The 23,656-nt window shown below is 41.7% G+C and overlaps 1 protein-coding gene across 5 annotated transcripts in view; it reads right to left on the bottom strand.

Annotated features, from left to right (window-relative positions):
- Nucleotides 1–1,362: 1,362 nt before the first annotated feature.
- The window catches only part of YEATS2 (YEATS domain containing 2), a 48,559-nt gene continuing 26,265 nt past the window's right edge, over nt 1,363–23,656 (bottom strand). For 3 of the 5 annotated variants that reach the window (XM_084530292.1, XM_084530294.1, XM_084530295.1), the window contains 15 exons: nt 22,675–22,836; nt 21,236–21,348; nt 20,021–20,176; nt 19,138–19,314; nt 17,488–17,683; nt 14,495–14,626; nt 14,164–14,262; nt 13,184–13,295; nt 11,764–11,837; nt 10,956–11,035; nt 9,785–9,986; nt 8,191–8,417; nt 6,956–7,030; nt 5,404–5,477; nt 1,363–4,597 (listed from right to left, as the gene is read on the bottom strand). In XM_084530292.1, coding sequence (XP_084386418.1) covers nt 4,489–4,597; nt 5,404–5,477; nt 6,956–7,030; nt 8,191–8,417; nt 9,785–9,986; nt 10,956–11,035; nt 11,764–11,837; nt 13,184–13,295; nt 14,164–14,262; nt 14,495–14,626; nt 17,488–17,683; nt 19,138–19,314; nt 20,021–20,176; nt 21,236–21,348; nt 22,675–22,836 — 1,988 coding nt within the window. In that variant the 3' untranslated portion in view covers nt 1,363–4,488. Of the gene's footprint in view, nt 4,598–5,403; nt 5,478–6,955; nt 7,031–8,190; nt 8,418–9,784; nt 9,987–10,955; nt 11,036–11,763; nt 11,838–13,183; nt 13,296–13,452; nt 13,539–14,163; nt 14,263–14,494; nt 14,627–17,487; nt 17,684–19,137; nt 19,315–20,020; nt 20,177–21,235; nt 21,349–22,674; nt 22,837–23,656 lie in introns of those variants that run through there. The other 2 variants (XM_084530293.1, XR_014696215.1) reach the window with 2 other exon arrangements.

Here is a 23,656-nt window from a genome sequence, read left to right as displayed (position 1 = left end):
GACAAGGGATAGCTAGCCTGTTGGGATGCTGAGAGAGCGATTTGTGCCTTGGTTATGCCAGGGAGCTGGGAACACCTGCACTTCTGCATGCTCAGGTGAAGCTCTGATTTGAAATACCGGATTACTCAGAACAGTTCTCATCACTTGCACTTGGAAAGCTCACAAGCAGCACATTAATGATTTTTCTGTGCATAGCATGATTTCCTTTTATAAACCGTGCATTTCTCTTTGCATTGCATGAAATTTCTTGGGGCATGAAATATCAGATGTGAATTTTCTACCTCTGCCTTATTCATAGAGATCATCTCTGTATTGTCTGCCAATGTAATGCACAATCCTAAGGGCCAGTCTGCTTTACAGCAACTGACTGTTGGTACTGTTCACCCCAGAGAGGCTGTGTGCTTTCAGGGCAGAGGTGGCACAGAACGGACAGACGATCCCTTGCTCTGGGTGGTGCAGGCTCTCCTGTGCCAAGGACCTCACCTCCTTGAGCAGATGGTTCAGTTTCTTCTGGGCACCCCATTACAGGTCAGCCCGATGTTCTCAGGCCTTTGCCAGTGGGGAAGGACCAGAGCAGGATATACATACGCCTACGGATCAGAGCCGGATAGCTGCTGCTTGGCAGAGCCCCTTCTTGCTACAAGGGCTCGCTGGTGGAGCACGAGGAAAGCAGGATGAATGCACACCTGCGGGAGGAGCTCTACATGATTACATTTCCACTTTCCATGTTGCCATTCTTTCGTGTAGGTTATGAACGCGAGGACAGGGCTGCCACGATGCACCAAGGGAGGCATCAGCTGGAGGATCCCAAAGGGGATCGGCGTCAAGGAGCCAGCCCACAGCGCTTTGTCAGCCTCTGTCGGCCGGTCCTGGCTCTGGCAGTGCAAAAGCCTACACTCACACTGAGGAGGCCGCTTGTATGGGATTTAGTACAAACAACAAGTTTTGCAGCATCCCGAAAGACAACTGAGTGTGAAGTCTACTCACAGTCAACCCCTGCAGTCTGAGGAAAACTGAGAAATCCCCTTGTGTTCCTTTTCTCCAGCCCTTTTTGTATGAGGTGGCGGCGCCCAGGCACCAGCAGGGGCTCTGTGAGGAGAGGGCGGCGCTGCCCTGACCCGGGTGGGGCTGGTTCGGGCCGGTTCTGGCCGGTTCTGCTGACAGGAGCAGCCCCAGCCGGGCCGCCATGAGGGGACAGTGAGGGCAGGAGAGGAGGGAAAGGAAGAGCAAGAAGTGTTCCCAGTGCCTGAACAGATTCCACCAGATGTTATCCAGAACTAAAGTATTAAACAAAACAACACTTATTTTTGTGAATTCTGAGGAACTTGCTTTGAGTGACAGGCGACAGTCAGACAATCCTACCACAGCTAATAAAAGGATTTATTGTAAACATACGTATCTTACACAATTATACAGTATAATACAGATAACACAAAGGATTTAAACACTCGGCGTTACAAAGAGGGGCAATATTTGTAAAGAGATCTGTAACTCGTATTAAGACTCTTTACAGAGAAATACACCGCAACGTTTCGGCACGCACCTGAGCAGGCGTGAGCAATTCCACCACCTCGCTCATCTCCAAGCCAATTCTCACAGGAACGTCTTGCTGACAGATTTTTCTCCCACCACTTAAAAAAAAAAAATCAAAAGGATGCATTGCAAACATTTCCTACATCTGAAGGGCTATAACAAATGTGTTATTTTCTATCTGCTTTTAACAGATTTTATTTCTCTTCAGCAAACTTTATGTATTATTAATACAGCATCTCCTAGGAGAATAACCTGTGGTTGCTAGGAAATGTTATCAGCAGATCTCCACAAGAACACCATTAGGAACAACAGGCACCCACCTGCCTGCTTCAGGACTCCAATTCTGAAAAACCGTTCCTCATGGAAAAGCAGGACAGAATCACAGAACGGCCGAGGTTGGAAGGGACCTCTGGAGATCGCCCAGTCCAACCCCCCTGCCAAGCAAGGTCACCTAGAGCACATTGCTCAGAATAGCATCCAGGTGGGTTTTAATTATCTCCAGAGGAGACTCCACAACCTGGACACAGGCAAGGAAGCCACAGCTTGCAAACGGATACCCAAATACATGTACAAGCTCCTGCATTCTGAAAAACTGCTCTGGGCACATTGAAATCCCAGAAACTCAGCCCACAAGAAGACGGGGGCTGAAAATGTGTATCATCACAGAAGATCCTAGCAGAACTGAGTTTGCCCAAAAGGCTGTTCCCACACAACCTGCAAGCTGTCATAGCAATAGTGACAGATAACTCAGAAATGGCCTCTTTTATAAAAGCTGCATATAGGGGGGCCTGAACGCACCATGTACTTGGAGCTTTCAACAGCCTGCAGACAGCGTGGGGCAAGCAGCTCCCCAGTTACCTGGATTCCTCCCTGCTGAACTGGGACATAATCCATGTTCAACTCCTCCATGCTGACCTCCACCTGAAAACTAACATCAGGGCTACACTGTGCACTTTTCATGTGCAGGGAGTCCTGCCTCAGGCTCACTTGAAAAAGCCAGGATTATCTTTTGAATTCAGAGCATCTGAAACGCCCTGTATAGGGGGCATCTAAATCCTTCTCTGAATGTTCTTTGGATTTCATCCATCAGTCTCATTTCATAGATTCAAGGACCAGGTTCTGTCACTTGTATTCAAGCTAACTGCAACACCCCGTCAGCTCTCATGAACTAAGAGGGGCTTATCTGCAGACCCTGGTTTTATTCCAGATGGAGAAGAAAGGCAGTATCTCATCTAAGGTACGCAGTATCTTCTGCAGATCAAGAACTGCATTCAGCTTAAGTCAGCTCTCCTTGAGGCTTTTAATCACCCTCTATGTGAACCATCTTCCACTGTTCCTGCACACAGCTAGAGTTATCATCACCTGTCTTCTAGCCCAAAAAAGCACCAAAAGATGACATTTTAAAGATTTCTGTTCCTATCCCAGACCAGGAAAGATAACTGCAGTTTAATATTTATAAAAGGCTTCGTATTGCCAAAGCACGGCACCAACAAGAGTGAGAGGCCTCAGTACACCCCTGTGAGGTAGGTATCCTGCTCCCCATACTCAGAGATGGGGAAACTGAGGCACAGAGTGATTAAATCAAAGGCTATGCAGATCAGTGACCCAGCTGAGATCAGCACAATGGAGGCTCTGGCTATTTGACCCATGCTCCACCTGCTTGACAGAGCTGCCTCACATGCCTGAAAGCATGGAAGTCCAACAGGGGTCCCATCCGACTTTGCCATGGCTCATTTGCACTACTCGCAAGCACCCATGGGGCAGGACTGTGGGGTAGTAGAGGGGGTGGTGGTCAGGGTCTTGTTGAAGCCTTCTTCAGAAACGTGTTGATAGCCAGACTACAGACATTTCTCCTACACCATCAATGTTCCCAAGACAGGTAAGCGCTGGGGTTAGTAGCAGAATTTCCTCCTGCAGTCAGGATATCAGAGGAGGTCACCACAAGCAACAAACCTCTGGGTTTTTTGATCCTATCAGGCCTCTGTGTGTTCAGCAGAACTTTAGCTGAAGTGGCACTTCTGAATCCAAAGTGATGATTAAGAGAACGCTGTTAAAACACTACGACTTGTACAACAGAGCTGGTCACTGGCCTTCCAGTGTAACACTCCAAAACTTCTGGCAGCCTAGAGAGGCACTTGTTGGGCAAACACAGGATTTCAGCCAGTCCAAGCCCACAGACACTGAATACTGTCCATGTTCTTCTCTTTTCTTGTGCAGAAGTGGCCAGACAACTCCTACAAAGCCCGACCACGGTTTACTTGTCTTGACTGAGCACATGCCAGTCTACCCATTCTGTGGTGACTGAGAAAGGTGAGATCTGACACCTCCTCTAAAGAAGGATCAGTAATTTGGTTAGGTTGCACGTAGCTGAATAACCAAACAAGCCTCCTTAGCTGTGTTCTCAGCCACATACATGACTATCAAACAGAACTGGCAGAATTTGGTGCAGCCAGCAACCTTCTGCTCCCCCGCACCCAAACCTGACCATCTACTCAACCCATCTACTCAAACAACCCACCTATAAAAACTGAATTTAAATTTTCTCATATTCTGAGTGCCAAAGCAACTGTTCTGCCCACTGCATGGAAAACCAAATGGTATGTAGACTGCATCAGAAAGCTTAATTTCGTTTCTAGGAAAATGTTCAATCTCATCAATACAGCTGTCATCAGGGGACCAGGACACTGGAGCCTCTTGTAGCTAGCAACTTGACACAAACTGACAATGTTTGTTCAGCCACTGAACATACACTTACCAAGTAAACACTGACATTTAACAACTTGATTTGGAACAGAGCATCATTTTGTTGCATTAAGGTGCATCTTTAATTGGAGGTAACAATCTAGTAGCCCAATGTTATAAACGTATGTAAGAGTGTCCTACAGAAATACTGGATTTGTCATCCCAGCTTCAGTCGTACATCCACCTTTCCTGTAGCATCTTCTCTGCTCTATTTCATTGTTCCTCATTTAGTATCTTCATATGCTTGTTTGTGAGGAAGTCAAGAAAGGGAATGTTACAGATGGCTTTGTGAATATTCATCACTGTGATCTCTCTTGGAGTCCTGCAGGGAATGCATCAGAGTGTTTTTATAACACAGAAAAAGACATGCCCATAAAGCAGCAAGTCATTCAATTTACTAACAGGGAGAAAAAATAATAAAAATCAAAAACAGGATAAAAGAGCATGTGGTTAGAGCAACACACACACCAAAAAAAAACAACCATTAAAACATCACAGCACAAAAGAACCACTCAGATGACTAGGGGAAACATTTTGGGTGCTGGCACAGTAAAACGAAGTGCTGAAGTATTAATTCTTCAGCTTCTGTAGCACAAACTCTGTGTGCACAGTTACATTATAGATCTTATATTTATATAGTGTATCTAGGTAATATTTAAACTGTCCATTTTCTCATGGTCTTACTTTTCTTCAATTTCATGTTGCCAAACACAAATCAAATGTGGTCCCATGGTTACCATTAAAATCACTCAGTATCTGAGCCAGAAGAGTGTATCAGTAAAATACAGAATATTGAGGTTGCTGAAGTACTGGTGGGCCACAAGTAAGTCGTCTACATGGTGACCTGAACTGCATGAGAGAAGGTCCTTCCAATAGGGCTCTGCTAAAACAAGTTATTTGCCTCTGAGCATGGCAACACCAGCAGTCCTGCCTCAGTTTTTAATGTCTGTGTTTCCACTAATTTGCTACTATGGAGTTAGGAGATGACAAACCCCTGTAGTTCACGCACACACACTACCCCATATCGTCTGGAAACCCCTTGCTCACATGGTCTGAACCCCACAAAAGTACTGAACCCCTCAACTACTTCAGCCCTTAGTGCTGGCATAAGTAGTTCGAGTGCTGTACCTGTTGTGAGGAGCTGTCTGGTACGCCACTGCCAGGGCTTGCCGTAGGATATCACTCATAAGCTGTTCAGTGGCCTGTGACAAAAGGCAACATTGGGTGACAGCATTATAAAAGAGGAAAGCAGCATGCTACTCACCAGATTATCAGTGTAACTGAGCATCTGGAAATCTGACTCACTTCAGTCCTGTATTAAATTAGCAGGGGGCAGGCAGTTCAAGATGCACAAGTGACTTTTATTAGCCCAGTGATAAAAACTGAGTATATATTTAACAGAAAGAGGCCTATGGATACACACAGCTCATGACTACAACTGCCCAGTCTGGTTTCTCTCTGGACCCGCAGAGCACATGTGCTGCAGGATGGATGGATGCAATATGCACCCATATGCACATTGCAGGTGCATTTCCAAGAGCATTTTAAGGCCCAGCCTCACATGCTAGAGCTTGTTTGTAAGTGGCACATGCCAGATGCTCTCCTGGTACTTGGTATATGCTTGTTATCCAGGGCCCACCAGGTTGGCATCAAGACACACAAAAACTTCCCATCCTAGACAGCAGATGCACAGCAGCTGTATGCCCCACATGCTGGTTTAATCAAGGTTCAATTAAAAGTCAGTTAGGGCTCTCGGCTTTCTGAGCCTATATCAAAACTTCAGCAGAAGCTTCTGGGATTTTTTACTCAGGAAAGCTGGTAATACTCATCAATTATACTAGAGCAATCTGATGATTATAATCTGTATCTAAAACCAGATATAGATATATCTGACTTCAACTACAGTAAGTGACAGTACAGGAGAAGCGTGCATGCAAGTATACATATAACCTGGAATTGATTAACTTTATAAAAATGATCTACAGCAGACTGTATAAACTGTAAAACAAACAAACAAACAAAAAACCCTGTTGCATAAACAACCTAAAAATCATCTTTGGCTTGAAATACAACAGAGCACTGCTAAAAATAATCTGTATTAGCCTTCAGTCCAAACTTGAGAACTCCAATTCCATGCTGTTCAAAGCTTTGGTAAGAAAGATTCTCTGCTTTTACAAAGCTGAATGACAGATGAATAATTTCTTACACAACAGAGAATTGCTACTGACTTCAGGAATTCAGCAGTCTCCCAGTAGAGACAACACAGGCAGAAAGCAACTCAATGGTATTTATGGAAAAACAGTTAATCCTCCCATAAAATAATCAAGTCTTATTGACCTTTAGCAGATTTTCCCCCTACAATTCCAAAATGTAGGGCAAACAAGATGGTACTTTCTAAGTTAAAGAGGAGCCAGTATCTTACTGCAAGTCAGGACGTGCAAATCAGCACCCTGTGTTCAAGCCAACAAATGATTAAGAAGCTGGAACTACACACAGAGAAATACACAACTCTCTGCATTCAGCTATATATCCTTCTATACACACATTATATTGACATCAGAATCTGCATCTCCTGATTTCATAAATGCATGTTACTATGGATAATACATCTTTTTTTTCCCCCTACCTTACAGGGTTAATACATTTGTAGAAAATTTCTTATTGTAAAGTGATTTCTTACCTTTAAAATCATATCTTCTATTACTGATGCATAAACATTCTTTTGTACCTCAGCAGGCTGAAAAGAAATCCCAATCTATAAAACAGAAGAGGAAAAAAGAACTAGTACGTCAAGTAGCACAACCCACGTTTTGCTACAGATGAGATGGCAATGGTATAATAGAAACAATCTATTATAAAGGGTATTTAAAAAACAAGCAAGCAGGCTGTGCAGAATTTTCAGGCAGTATAATCTCACGCCTCATTTAAAAGAATTCTGGAGAAAATGAAGCTTGAACATTACAGTAGCCTGCAGAAATGCCTCTCAAGCAAAAACAAACAACAAAAAAAGCAGATTTTCATTTTTGTTGCAGGGAGTCCACAAAGAAAAAGTTGTATTAGGTATTTTGGGTTACAAACAGAAGCTCCATTTTAAAACTGAAGATATATTCAGTCCATGTGTTCATAATCTTCCCTGCACTTATGACAACTGAAACAGCTTTAAACTATTTCTGGCACAAAATGTCTGCATCGAAAGAATTTCATCCCCCAGTTCCACTCCCATCACGCCTGTGCCCTTGTCACACATGTAGGAAGAGACTGGATATACTGCAAACCAAAGTTTCATGCCTTGATATCAACATCTGAAGCGGACAGATATGCTTCTTTTTCCTCTCAGCTGCTGCAAGGAAACCCTCCTGCTGCTTCTCTCTCTCAGTGGAGAGCACCTTTTCCTACAACCTGAATAAGCCACCTCCTCTCTTTCCTTCCTGCTGCTGTGAAGGAAGACCACTCCCTCCCTTTCTTCTGCCCTAGTTTGAGTTGGTGGGTGCAGGGGAATGACCAAACAGTAGAGAAGTTTGCTGGGATCTTAACTTTAGTGCATCCCCCTTTCCAGGATCAGCATCAGTCCAGGCAACAAGCCCAGATCTTTCACAAGATAGGACAGGAGGCATTCCATGCCAGTGCTTCTTTTCCCTTACTTCCCCTTGCTTCTGGCTTTCCAGACCAATTTTTCTGGTGCTAAGCTTGGCCACACAGCTTCTCTGAAGTGATCTCCCAGCAACTGGCATGCTTCACTTCTGCCAGCACTGGCCAGCTGAGCATCATGAACCAGAAGGTCAGATTTATCCAGGCCACTTATAGAAACCTTAATAAAGCATCCAGAGGCCCACACAGATGAAAGAAAGGCAACTAAATGAATGTAAGGCCACAACTGAGCAGCAACTCATACTAGCTTTACGATTCACTTATTACCTTCTCTGCTGTGTCCCTCACAAATTCTGATGCGGGCAAGGAAGACAAATAGAACTTCATCTCCTCTTGCTTCTCCTCCTGTTCTTTTTTAATGTTTATTTTTAATGGCTCACTAAAGTTGAGAACATCTACTTCCTCTTCATGTTCTGGTTCTCGTTTCAGAAATTGCTGTAGCTCCTCTAGTTTTCGGCACAGATCCTCACCACTGCTATAAGATGATGGGCATTCTAAAAAAGAAGCAATCAATTAAACAAATGATAGATTATGGAAAGCTGCTTACAAACAGATGCATACCCAAAACATGGCAAGAAATTGAGGTAATTGGAAGCTATTTTTGCAGTTCCTACCAAACATATGGATGAACAGAAACACTAAGAGTCACTGAGAGACTTCTAATTGTGTCTTTATTTATCTCATCTGTCCCTACACCAATCAAGAAGGCTGTACTCCAAACAAAACCAGGCTCCTAAACATTCTTACAGAAGTTTTTTGTCAACTGGCTATGCAAGGCAGTCTGATGCTCTTCAACTTGCTTGGAGATGTGAAGTTTTACTATGTAGGCACCATTTAACACTAACTCACCTTTTACACTGTGATGAGTATTATATGAGTATTATGGTGTTTTTTTTTGGTTTTGTTTAAAAAAAAAAATCAGAAGACAGATTCCCAATAGAATTACAAAAGGGTAACCTCTTCTCTGCATGATCAGCATGAACCAGAAAAAACCTTTTATGAAAAGCTAAGCAGTAAATAGATTGTTTTCTTCAAAGATAAACACAAACCTAGTTATTTAGACAGAAAGATTAAAAGGTAGATATATGCTTCCTTGAACAACTGCAGTGCAGGACCAGGCTTAGCAAAGACTAATCACAAACTTCTGTGAAATACAAGGACTTCAAGTACAATCAGGACAGAGTAACATTCAACTTTGGGAAAGGGATTATCTGAAGGTGAAACAAGGGAGCTTCACTGAAAAGAATGGATGAAACTAAAGATGAATGTTTAATATATTCTCCAATGGACTGCGGAGATCCCAGAGCTAAGCCTAGTGGACTAATGCAGCAGCTGTATTACCATATTACCACCACATGAAGCTTCATGTATGCCAATTCACTTCACTTCCGGAGGTAAGTTAACACCCAATGTGCTCCACGCTCTTGTTGCCAGACAATCTTTTGTACTTGAAGCTCATTCACACTGTTTGCACAGTAAGTCTTTGAACAGAGGCTAAGCTTACCCAATAATGACTTTCTGTACCCACTTATAAATGATTGCATTGCAGATCTGGAATCATCTCTCATAACAAATACCTACACTGGGCCTCCAGGGGCCCCAAAGCACAATGAAACCCAGAAGAGGCCCCACAGAGCATCAGTATTTGTAGACACGAGAGACAGTTTCACTTGTATGCTTGCTCTTAGGGTCTTCAATATCTGTTATTCCAGACTGAACTAAGTAAAAAAAAAAAAAAAACAAAACAAAACAAAAAAACCTTTCCTAAAGAGGCAGCACATGGAGAAGCATACCCATTCTTGAGACTATTTAATCAACAGTGCCTTTGGAAAAAAGGAGTTTTCTGTCCCTGCTTGCTCACCTGGCTCACTGTCTATCTGTGTCAGCACATCCTCAATCGAGTCTTCATCATTTCGCAAGGTCTCAGGGTCAGGTGGAGTGTAGCCATGGCATCGACACCACTGCACCACATGCTTTGTTTTCAGGGGCGTAATGTTGTGAAACCTGGGGTACTTCTCTATGATTTCTTGAAGGATCTTCTTCACTGTCATTGCTCGTTGCCACTGTGACAAACCAAAGAGAAAAAGCTCGTCACATTGGCTGAAGAGTTTAAGGCTAGATATGACCTAGAACAACAATGCAGGTTGCAAGGAAAACAAAAGAAACATGATTGTCTCAGAGGTCAGAATGACAAGGTAAAAAAAAAATAAAATAAAAATGTGGGAGATGGTCCTAATGCCGTTATCTTTGGCAATTCTGGGCAGATCATTTAAACTCTCTCTCAAGCAACGAAAACCTCAAGAAAGAGCAATATACAGGAGCCCAGGCACACTTGCCTTGACTTGAACTGTTTCCTCTTCCAAATAACATCTTAAGATGCAAAAAATCCACTAGAGCAAAAGATGCTTCTTAAAGTTTTGGCTAAAGTCTTTTTTCCACTTATGTTGGTGACAACAGATCTAATCAGTTTTACAATCTTCCTTGTAAAAGTCCATGGCAAGGTGATAAAATTGTTAAGAAACACAAGGAAATATAACAACCAGAACACAAAAAGATCCAGATTAACTGAATTATTTGTCTTTGGTGAACAGACAAGCTATGACATAGTATTTCAGTACAAGTACTCTGAATGCTCTTCCTACAGAAAACAGCCACAATCCTACAAAAACATGGACAAAGTATATTGCAGAAAATTCACAAGACCATACAATGCCATAGAGGAATGATAAGGACCAAGTGTTAACAGGACAGTTTGCAAAAATTCTGATTTTTAAAATGTTCCAGAAGCATCTAACTTTGATTCAACTGAAAAGTGACCTTTAGAGTCCCTTCTGTCTGAGAAAGGCTCCAAACAATAAACTGGATCATTAGCTGAGCAGAAATTAGTGTGTCTTGTGGTAAGGAATGCTTCCGTTTAAAATACAACAGGCTGCTTCAGAAAACAAGAACAACCAACAACAAGGCAGGTTCTGTAATTCAGAAACCTCTCTCATGTCCCTAATGACTGCTTATAAAACAAAGGAGAAGATTACCTCAGCTGCCCTCCTCTTCCCAATATTCCAACTGTAGTACTGTTCCACTGAACTGGCACAAAAAGAGCTTGCATCTTCACCTAGAAAACACAAAGACAAAAACAGTATTAAATTTTACTAGGTGAAATAAAATACATCCTGCTTACAATGTTGCCTAGTAAGGAGGAAGGAGGAAATGCATTTCTGCTTTTAGGTTCAAGGGCCACACAAATGTTGTGCTCACTCACTCGGAGAACACCACAGAGGTGTGCAGCACCCAATGTTCTTTGGATGCTGAAACAGCATCATTCTTGGTCAGGGTACCCAGACATCAGTGACTATAGACTGTTTTAAGTTTTCTCTCCTGCCCCTGAACTGTAATGATGTAGATCTCTCAGTCTGTCTTATTGGTCAAACTCTCTTCCTTTGGAAGACAGATAGACAAATAGAGAGATAGACAGATATATAAAAAAAAAATGCATTCCAATATTGAGCTGTTATCATATTTTCAAGTATCTCTGAAACCCAGGCATTAAAAAAATAGCACATCTACTAAGGAGAAAACCAGGGAAAATGAGGACCTACTCGCAACCATTATGCGAAGAAATACAATCTATTTGTAATTGAAAAAGTTAACTGCTTACAGCATACTTGGCTTTATTGGAAGGACCTAATTTTAAGTGTCTTTAGAATAACCCACAGAGTAAGCTCTCTAGGAGAATGGCTTCATTTCGTTCTGTTTTTCATTAATTTTTCAGCTACAGAGTATGCAAGGCATTCTGTTGATACATTGAAAATACAAAGCAAAGCCTTTTCATGCACTGCTTACTTTTTTCAGCAATTAATGGAACCTTCTTCACTATTGCTGTTAAGAGCTGCTGGATGTTCTCCAAATACTCGATGCTGCAAAGGATAAAGAGAATCACAATAAAGAATACTGTTGGAAGTAATAAATCAGATGCAAAAAGTTTCAAAATTGCTACATGTTTTAATGCCCCTAGATCCAAAGCATTACAGCAGTAATAGTGTGAGGATAAACTGTTATGCCCCAGTTTGGAGAAGGTATTTCAAGCAGCCCTTCCTCTTGCTGAAGCATCCACACGTGAAGCTGCATTTGTCAAGCTGAACAAACTGAAGACTGAAGGTTTTTTTGAGGGGTAAGAAGCACCTATTAGTGCAGGCTGTCCCAGAGTAGGAACATGGGATACTGCATGGGAAGCTTTATAGTCCCTGCTGCTGCTCATCAGCTGACTATCTCCTAAAATTCTGTAAGAAGGAGAGGTTCCTGTTATAGAGGAAGGTTGCACTCAGTGGCTCATTTGATGCCAGCACTTTTGCTTTAACATTAAAACTTGTGCTAATGGGAGTTGAGGTAAATCTCACTTAACCAATCGTACTGTTTAACTGATGGAAAGTACATTTCTGGCCATCTGCTTCATACAGTTGCAATGAAGACAATTTCCATTGTGTAGTGACTTGATATTTATTCCTGTCTGCTACACATACCTTCCATCAGGATAGTGTTTACAGGGATGTATCAAGACAACGCTTTTCAAAACATGGAGATTGGGAAATATGCCACTGAAGAATCAAGAGCAGAAGGACATCCTACACATTACAAGAAATTTCCAGACAAAAATTTGCAAACTGAGTTCTGGTGAAATACCACTGAAAAGTACTTCCAAGACCATCACAAATAAGGCACTGGACTTCACAGAATCCAGTGAACAAATACTCCAATGATATTTATCATCTAATTCCAATTCTGAACTGAGAAGCTGTCATATTAAGTAATTACAGAAGTATATGTTCTTATGAAGACTAGAGAGGAAAGAAGAGAGACAGTTCAACTTATTTCAGATGCTCCCTTTTAAATCTGAATTTCACTGTGTACAGTTTGACCTCAGTAAAAATACACAGTGACAATGGGAATTGTCCAAGTGTTGGATATCTTAGCTGCTTGAGATTTTAGCAAACCCCAAAACAACTACAATTATTTATTTCCCCCTCTGCCCCCCTCCCCTTTCCAGGAGCCCCGAATACAAATCCATTATGGAAGACTTGCAACACTGCCTGAAACAAACACCATCCAACAGGATTAGCACTGATACAAGGCTGTATGTAACAGAACATTTTACATTGTATTTCTGAGTCAAACTTTTAACAATGCTGCATACATCCCTAGAGTCTCCTCCAACTCCCCTGGAGTTTCAAAGACCAGAAATCTTTACAAAGAAATGAACAATTACTTGATAACGTAATTCCCAAGTTCTGAACTCTCTTCTGTTTTTACTGCTGCTTGACCTTCTTGAGTACCCACAGAGCTGCAGTTCTGTCCCGCTGAATCAGGCTCCATCTTAACTTCAAAGAAACAGAACACGTTTCAAAAGGAAGAGCACCCGTCAGCTTGATAAATAATGTCTTGAGTAAGACTCCAATAAGACTAAGTGTCTAACATATTTAATAACATCACTGAATTTATTGTTTGCATTCTCCTTTAAACGTGAACAAACCTGACCTTGTGAAGAACACAAGCTTCATCTATACTGCAGGAATGCCACCAGAACATGACCAGCTCCCCCTCCAAAGCTCATGATGATATCCCTTTTAGAAAATATATATGCACATCATCAATTGCCGATGTTTTGCATATAACTGCATGACCTAAACTGAACTGCTTAAAAACGTATGCTGGCCTTACTTTAAATGAAGAGCTGGACAGAAAGCTAATAACAATTTCAGCTACTAGTGGGATTTCAAATTGTCACCAGTGAGCTCTCACATCTAGGACAGAACTCTGCCAAGGCAGGAGGAGATGTTCCCAGCTGAATGACCAGACAGCCAGGCAGGGGAGGGGAAAGACACAGCAATTCTGCAAGAATTGGACTTTGTCACTATTTTGAGGACAGCAGTGACTGTGATTAAATACATGCTGCTCTGTCCTTTTCTGCAATGATGGATTGAAATGATGGATGTTTATAGTACTCAATAGTAATTTTTCAGAACATTCTCGTTCCTCTCTGTACTTGCCTATGCTTTTGGCTTTGTTGAGGGGAAGTCACTGTAAATTTCCCAGTCCCCAGACGTCATTGTAAATTAATTCAAACCCTGCTAACAACAGAAATAACGGAACCCACAGTCACAAGGTCTAATTTCAGAGTCAGACCACTTGCATAAGGCAGCACTGGCCTATTTCTAGTCCTTATCTTACAGAGAAATTTCTTGTTACCTTTAGTAACGGATGCTGTAGAGGGACTCGGGACAACTGTACTTGCTGATGTGACAGCTGTAACAGCTGCAACTTTGCTGGTAGAAAGTGACTGTATGACTGGAGAGGAAATAAAAAGGACAACAAATTAAAAAAATAAAAAACAAACTTTGGCATATAACCATATTCAGAAGCAATAAAATGTTTGCAACACAAAGTTTAGGGATGAATTTCCTTGCTACATTTTCTTCTATCTCTAACCTTTGGACCAGGTATGCCAACAGTGACGAAGAGCTACCCTGTGTCAAAGGGGATTTTCAAACACCATCTGTCATCCTCCTCTGCCCTTTACCTTTGTTCATAGGCATGAGTATAGTCTGAACACCTCCAGAAGCTGTGTTTACACCGAGCTGTTTAAGCTGGCTGGGAACTGTCAGAACAGCCTGCTGTGGACTAGACTGATTTGAGTGGATTTTTAGCAACCCTGCAAGAAGAATGGAAGACAAAATGTTAAATAAAACACACCATTTTGTTTATCTCCAGTTATTTCTCTCCCTTTCTGACTGAAGTAGGATGGCACGTAAGCTACCACTGCGACCGTCTTACCAAGCCACAGTTCAGTGAACTGCCTGTTAAATTTTTACTGACATGGATGACTGCTGAAGTACTGAGATGCATTATATGCTGCACAGCACTCTGACGTTTGTGAAGCAAGTTCCCAATTACTTAAGTAATCTTAAGCAAAAGTTGATGGAAAACAAACCTCTCAAATGAAGAGTAGAACACTCTTAACAGAACAAGACAAAAGCACTTAGAGCATGACTCGCAGCTCTCCTCTCCTTTCCTCAAGCATCTGGTAAGCCAGTGAATGACAGCTGTCCTACTTACATAGCCCCTCTCACCTCTGCAGCTCAGCTTAGTAGCACCCACTGCAGTTAGCAGAGCAAAATCAACCATGCTTTAACTAAATGATGAACCCAAGCCTGTGCAGCCAGTCTGATGAAGAATATACCTGAGCTGAGTGTCCCATGTCTTTCTGTTACAAGCACTCAGTGCATGCATCCATAAGGATGGCTGATCAAGCTATGAAGCACGTTAAAGGGGGGACTGAGTTAAATAACTGATTTTAGTTAAGTCTAGAAGAACAGGCAGGACATTGTGATATTAACAACATTAACAGTGGAAGCACCCAGTGACTTTGGTGGAAGCCAATATGGCTCCAAGCTGAACCACAGGGCAGTGGGTGAGGAGCATTCATCTCCTGTTCCCCCAGCTCCCACCCCTACAGTGATGACATCCCAGACCACCAGAACCAGGACTCTAACATTGTGATATGGGACCAGGCTTATCATTTTTATTAGTAAACTGGCTATTTCCTATATAATTTTATTTAATACTTTGACTAAATAAACTTTTATTCAGATTTTGTTTTAGAAAACTGCAAACAACGCACTTCTTAGTTTCGCAGTGGTAATTTTATACTCACAATTTGTTTCAAGAAAGTTTCTATTCCCCTTACAAGCCATTACTATTGTTTAAGAAACAACTGCCTTCCAAGTACCAGACATGCAAGGTCTGATGAAAATGTCCCTTGGTTTTGAAAGATATGTAACACTGGTCAGTTAGACAATGAACACTGGGCAAGAAGGCTAGCCTAGTTCATTTTTAAACATTATAGAACTTTATATTTAAGATCCATTTAAAAAAATACATTTTTAGAATTAAGTATCTGATGCCACACATTTTGGCAAAACCTCCTCTTCTGCCTCCAGCCTTCTCAAATGCGCAGCACCACAATGCTCAAGCTCAGTGGCTGCTGGCTTCCTCTTTGATGCACTGCCCCCAAACAGCTCTTCTAGGGATGTTAAACAGTAAACCAAAGCTCTCTTTGGGGACAGTCAGTCTTCAGCAAGTATTTAAGTGTTCAGGGCTTCACAAGTTTCCTTCCAGAACAGTTTCTCACACTTCAAGAAAGTGTTATCATTTATAAGTGTGGCTTAGGGGATGTCACAACTGTGTGATGCAAAGATGTCAGGACAGCATGGCAAAGGACCCAAACTGCAAGGAAAGTAGAAAGGGACATTTGCAACTATTCCTATTAGCCTGACAGGGAGGCAACACTACCCATTGCAAAACAACAGGAAGATTTGAGATTCTTTTCAAAAAGTTGCCTTTAAAAATACAGATCTCAAGAATTCTGACATAGTATTTCCCCCTCCAACACTGAAATAACATGTTTTATAGCAATTGCTTCTTTTGGGATCCTTGAATTTGCTTTTAATAATGAAGTCAGTGTCTCAGATTTAAAAAAATATCTAGATGATATTCTTATATATGGCAGCCTTAATCGGAAAGCTATTTGGAATGGTATATTTCTAACAAAAACTCTTGCTGCTTTGTTTGGAAAGAAGAAAATACTCAACTGCTTATTGCAGAATTGCAGCAGTCTTAACAGCTTGTGTTGTTTATTTTCAAGCTTTGGAAAACACAATGTGATGAGGAAAGGATGAGTTTGGAACACTGTGTACAACAGCAATGAGAAGAGCTGCTTTAAAAAGAGACTGTTAGGTTGGCTCCATGTCACTTTACTTTCTCTTTTTCTTTTTTGTTTTGTTGCCACTTAGTAAGGAGCCATTTCAAATGAGTATGACATACCAGCAGGTAAATTAGAAGTCAAAATGAAGATGTCTAATGTTAACTCATGATACTAATATTAAACCTGCTATATTTGCTCTCTGTAATACAAAATATACTGGGAGACTATAAAACTGAATAAGGAAAAGACCCCTCTACCTAGAGGCATTCCTCTTTATTGCTCTATCTTTATTAAGTTGAAAGATTCCAGATCAAATCCACTTTGCTGTACTCAACGGATTATGACTTTAAAATGTTCATTTTCCTTAAATCAAAACCTCTCTTTTTCCAAGCCAAAAAGAGCAGATGCAAAGTCTCAGAGCCAAATTCTGCTTATGCAACTTCTCCAACTTCAGTGGCAGTTCACTTTCACAAACTGAATCAAGTTTATAGTACCTCTGATACCTTGAAGAGGCAGAATGCATCCTCTGCAGAGGATTTGGCATGAAAACCTAAAATCCCTCTCCAATACCAGTAGGCAACTTGCACTGTTACTTGTATCAGATGCAGTCAATGCACTGTATTAGGATGCCAAATTATTTACACATCTCTTTGGCTAAGCCAAAAGTTATCCTATTTTAGAAAGCATGACTCTACTTTCACCCGTTCACAAAGGCAGATGCTTCCACGTTCTTCCTTTCACAGTGAAGACATCTAAAGAACTTGTACACAATCTTAACTTTCTGTAGGAAAGGCATGAAGGGAGAATACCTGATACTGCAGCTTTTCCAGTCACAGGCGTTGGTGTAGTCACCAGAGAAGCAACACTTACAACAGTGGAAGTAGCAGTCTTATTCACTACTGATGAAGTAGACTGGCTCTGGTTTACACAGATTTGCTGTTGTCCAGACGTTTTTGCTGTAGGAGCTCCAGAAGATGATGAACTGGAACCTGCATTATCTATTTGCTGCATGAAAGAGGAAGACAGTGATAACAATTCTTTGTAATTTCACAGATGATTCAGCAATAAACACAGGATAGAATATCTAGAAATAGAAAAAGCAGGACTCTGTTTTTCTATCACTAAGAAGAAAGAAATTTACAAGCATTTATCAAAAAGCCCATATACAACGATATACAACAATATGATACACAGAGAATGGAGACTATTTAAAGCAGAAATAACATGAAATTGTGCACTCAGGAACCGCTACCACAACTGCTGCGATGGTACCTGGAGCTAGGTCCGTTAACTCCAGCAAGCAAAACTCCAGATGAGATATCTCACAACGTTAGCCACAACCTCTTTGACACTCATCAGCTCAGTCCCCAGGCAGATCCTGGTGTCCTGGCTGCTGTGTGCCCTAGGTAGGGATAGGTAGGCCAACAGGGTGCTAGTAACTGTCATTGGGAAGTCAGGTGATGGCGGTGATTTTGGGATAACGAGGTTGGATGGAAAATTGGAACCTCTGCAGCTTCACTGAGAGCTGTACAGAATAAGTAGCATTTAAAGCAAATTTCAGTATTTTCACCAATATGTGCTGTGTGTGCCAGGGTTCAGCTCTCTAAGGGAAGCACGGCCTCAACTCTCAACTTGTTTAAACCTTTGCCTCCCCATAGGGAAAAGCAGGAAGGTTGGGAAAGCCTCCCAGTGAACACACTTTCCTCTTCACTGCCTCATCCCCACCTGATGAACTCTATCTCCACTCCTGGTGGACAACCTGTACCAGCTGGACACATGGCTGCATGCCCCCCTCACTCCAGGAACACAAACGATTTACTTTCAACCTCACTTCATGGCAAAGCACCCCCATTCCTACGCTGCACTGTTAGGACTCCTCAGGGGTAGGGAGGAGTGACATCCGTTGAATGCGGTCAGAACCAAAGGACCCTGAACCTTGGCCACCATGAAGCCTATTCACAACAGATTGGGCACTGAACATCGTTGAGTCTATGATCTCAGAGGAACAATCTACGCTCTAAGTACTGTTGGCTTTCACTGGCCTACTGGATGCAGATCTTCAGGCATTTTACATTCTTCTGCAAATTTTTGTGCTAGTGACAGATTTGGTGTTTAAAAGCCAGGTAGTCCAAAAATCTCATCTGTATGACTACAAAAGCTGTTTCAGATAAAGCTTTTCCTGCCTACCTGAATTTTAAAAGCTAAGAAGTGCAAGTTTTAAGTTTCCCTTCTTCCCTTGCTTCTTTACATAGTTTATGTAGAACAACAAGCAACTAATCTGCAAAGGAGTTAGTTTTGTACACAGAACCAGAAAACAACTAAAAAGCAGATAAACCAACAATGCTGACTGGAAGAAAAACCACTAACAGATTGTAAAGCAGAAGTCAACCTTTCTTGGGGATTATACTGGGTACGGTGCAAATATCATCTCCTAGTATGTTGGCAAGGTTGTTTCTCACCTGGGCCACCCCATTTGTGGGAAGGGCCACGGCAGGAGCAGCAGCAGCTGTGGTGATAACACCTCCTGATACTCTCAGCACAGTGGTACCAGGTTTGGAGAGCTGGGATGAGGCAGGCACTGATTTCAGAGACCCATCCGATATTTTCATCAGTGATGCCTGTCCACCAGGTGCAGCCTTGGAAAATAAATCCAGCATAGGATAAACAATATCAATACTGTATCTGTTGTTTTTTGTTTGCTTGTTTAAAAAACAAGATGAATGCTTCTTATATTACTGGGAAATATTTTAAAAATACTTTTTTCAGTGAAAGAGGTATTCCGGGACAAGAATAGTTGGAACACAATGATTACCTCAAATTCAAATTTATCAAGCTGTAGAGAGGGTTTTTTTTTTTTTTTTTTTTTTTTTTAAAGCCTACTGATTTAGAATTTTGGACAGTTTTCTGGAACTGGAGTTTGAGTTTCACAGGGACTATTCAGAAAAGAAAGGTCTCTTTAGTGATCTCAAGATGACCAAGGCCAAAAATTTCTAAGAGATGTAACAGGTGATTCATTTCTAAGGTTCAAATATTTAAGCACATTTTTACATTTATCTGTATTCACTCCTTTAACACTCTATCGTTAAGAAATCCTGGAGCACATTCAAAAACTAGCAGCCTAAGCTTATAAATGACCTACTTTGAGAACACTGGAAAACTGTGGTCCAATATCTACATATAGAAGTACATCTTTGTATGCTTTCATAGTGCAGCCATAACTGTAACTGTACAAAGAAAAAACTGACTACAAAAGGGGAAGCTCTCATAACGTGCAATTGTGGTTCCTATACTTTATCTGTCAAAATGCTGACCAGTAAGAGAAACACATCATTTGCAAGTTACCTGTGTAAATAAAGCCGTTTTCTGTCCAGTTATCACTTTTAATGCTTGTCCTTGCGTGGAAGATGTTCCAACTCCGACATTGCCCTGAACAACAGATGCTGGCGTCAGCTGCTTCCCAGAACTTTGAGGAGACGGTTGGCCAACCAGAAAGGTGCCCTGCTCCAGAAATAAGTCAGGGAGGTCAGCGTTTGAAACCACAGTTAAGAGTCAACAGAAATCTAAGAGTGACAATACTGCTACAGCCTGCAGCTGTAGAGGAACAGCAACATCTGCAGGTATTCAGTGATGCAAAATAATACTTTAAGCAGGCTTTTGACATTCTTTCTGTACTGCATAATCACAAACACTTGAATTAAAGAAGACAAAAAAAATATCTGAAGTCCTCATCTTTGGCAACACTACTGAAAGGTCTGAAAGGAAGTCTCCTTCTCTGTCCACCTTCCAAGGGCAGAAAGCATGCCAGTGCCCCAAAACATTGTCTTCTAAAATTATTATTGTTAATTACTTTTACTTTTTTGTTAATTAGCTTTTATTGTTAATTAAATAATTGTTAATTACAATGGAGGATTCTGCACCCAGAGCTAGACATAGCTATCTCGGTGCAGAAAACTTTCGAACACAAAGGTAAAGGTGAAAAAGCTACAGTTCCCTATATACTCAGAGGCATCCACTAACAACCTACCATCTGAAGCCTTGCATCCCTTTCTATTTCACATCCTTATTTAGTTGTTGCTCTTTTCTCTTCATTCACCTACAGTCAAACATGGATCCCTTCACACAATCTTCTGTTTTATCATTTTTCTTCCTTTCTCAGCCTTGCTATTTCTCTCTAATAACTCTCCTTTATTCCCCTATCTATAAAGCTTTCCTAGAACTTCCATGTATCCTATTATGTAAGATGGATTTTCTACTATTATTAGTCTTATCACCTCTCCTAGTGTGGAGACCTTGCTCCCCTGCCATCATGGGCTCTTATTTCACCACCCACTACTTGCCCTGAGAAAGTGCTCCATGCTACTTTCTCAGCCCACAAGGCGCCAAGCCCTGAGGGAGTCCCACCCTGTAAGGGGAGGTAAGGTGCAGATATGTGCAAATAGCTATAAGCAAGTGGTAAAGCAGATACCTGGCAGAGGAGAAAAAGGCAAGGGTTGCTAGAGAGATCCACTGCAGCCTGAAAAACTGAACTGCTTCTATTAATATGCTTATGCTACTGACCTGGGGTGTCTGCTTCAGGATGTAGGATGTATAGGTGAGGTGCTGTGACAAGTTACTGCTTGTGCTTTGGGTTCCTCCTCCTCCACTATTTGTAGAAGAACCAGACTGGAGACCTGTAACCAGGACAAAAGGCTCTTTGGTAACCAGACAATGTCAGTTGCTGAAGAATCCCTGTGTACACAAATAATTGAGAACTGCTTGCAAGATGCTTGCTGTAACACATTATGTAACCGAGTAATATCCAGGCACAAACACCATAATTTCCCAGTACAGCACAGTTCAGAAGCACTGCTGTGCCCTCTTATAGGTCAGCAAATACCATGAACAAAAGGAGATATGGGGGGAGTAAGGACTGGTGGGCATGAAAAGCTCATTTCAGGCTGATGTGAAATTTCTATTGAAGAAAACACTGTCCAACAGGTAAACTGTTTCTAATCAGTCTTTTGCAGGTTATGAATCTGCAGCAGAAGCTCTGGAAATACTTCAAATACTAGCTATGCTGCTGGTATCTACCTTCTTATATATTAAGGTGAATAATCTCTCCTCCCCAGTGTCAGTATCAGAACTATGAGCAAACACCTTGTACCCAATCCATCTCCCATGTTAAAACCCAGCCCCAAAAACAGAGACATTCTGAAGAAGGCTCACAACAAAACTCTATATCTACACAGTCCCAAACCTGCCGTATTCTTTTCCTATAGAATCATAAAGGTTGGAAAAGACCTCCAAAATCATCTGGTCCAACCATCCCCCTACCACCAGTATTACCTACTAAGCCATGTCCCACAACCAACCTTTTCTTAAGCTACACAATGCAAGAGCACACTGCAGAAAAAATACTGCTCATTTGAAGTATTTTTGCAGTGCTGTTCTCCAGGTATTTCACAGCAAGTTTGATTCATAAGCCCATTACCAACAAAGCGTTTCTGCTGGTGTCAACTTGGGGTCAAGCCTTTTATCAATATTCAAATCTATTTCTTTCCATCATTCTAGATACAGTTAACTTGTCCTTTTCAAAGCTAGCTTATTATGTTTCTAGTTTTTCCAGGGTCTCTTTCCATTACTTATAAATAGATTTCACAACTGCATTCAAATCCAGCTCAGTTCTACATTATGAAAACGCAGTTGTCTCCCCGCAGAGAAAGCATCATTGTACAATGAAGGCAATCTTTCACTGTGAATTATGGGGAAAGTTAGTCTGCTTTCAGCACAAATAGTAAGACATGGGAACCCTGAATGTAAAGCAGTTTCATCTAAGATGGAAGACACTTTTGACATCTCAGCTTTTTAGCTCCATGTACTGTGTTGTTGCGAACAAAGAACCCCCATCCCATTATTGACTTTCACAGTACCAGGATGCATTATAGCAAAAAACCCAAACATATTAATTACACAGTGATTACATTATTTAAGGCATTAGATTTCCCTGTAAGACTAACTAGCATTATTTGTGGCTCTCAGTATGGCTCCTTGGGGTATCAGAAGCAGTTTTCCTTTCCCAGAAGGATTCTTGCTGTTGGTGGTGAGGTACAGTTTGGTGCCCGGTGGCAAGTTTGCCAAGTTTGCCAGGTTGGTGGCTGGTAACTGCAGCGTAGCCATGACTAGAAAGAAGGAATAAAAAGAAAAAAATTACTGCTTGCAGAGGCCAGTACGCAATGAAGTCTGCACAGAATGAAAGTACTGGGAGTGATCTAGCCTTTGATAATCCATGCTTAGCTGGCCTAACTGAGATTAACTCCACCAGTGATGCACAAACACATTAAACAGGTCTGAAAAAAACCTCAGTGTGCAGTACTTATGGCCACAGGCTAAAGAAGCACAGTGGTGGGGTTTGCAGGCTTGAGTCTAGAAGCCACACAGTACCCTTCAAACTGTCCAGGGTCTGAGCTGAGACGTGCAGCTAAAGCCAGCGGCGCACACAAGCAGGCTGGGGGCTTCTGCCCACATTCCCATAACTGTAAGCATAGGGGAAGATATAAAGATGCAGGAAGAACAGTTTGTCTTTTGTTTGTTGGGTTCAAGAGTTCCTTTGAACATCCAAAGACCACAATGCTGGTCAAAAGTACGAGACCTGGCTCCATGAAAGTCCACCAGGTGTCTAGCACATTCCCCAGCATACCCCGGTGATCTCCATGCCCCAGGACACCTCAAACACCCCCTACCAATGTAAGTGAGGGCCATCTGCAGGTCTGACCAAACTGTGTACTCTACTCAAAGAACACTGCGTGTTGTGAAGTACTTGTGCTCTCTTCCCTTACAGTTAATGAGTTCAGATTCTGTGATTATTACCACACTAGCCTCAGTCAGCCTGAATTTCCATAGAATTTCCTATTCATTGTCAAGCTTTACCATCAAACAATTATTTTAAAGTTGTAAGAATCATTATAGAGCCATCATGAGCCATTAACAAGGTATAAAATT

Source organism: Aythya ferina (assembly GCF_964211825.1).
Source record: "Aythya ferina genome assembly, chromosome: 9".
Lineage (NCBI taxonomy): Eukaryota > Metazoa > Chordata > Aves > Anseriformes > Anatidae > Aythya > Aythya ferina.
This window is presented reverse-complemented; position numbering and strand designations above follow the sequence as displayed.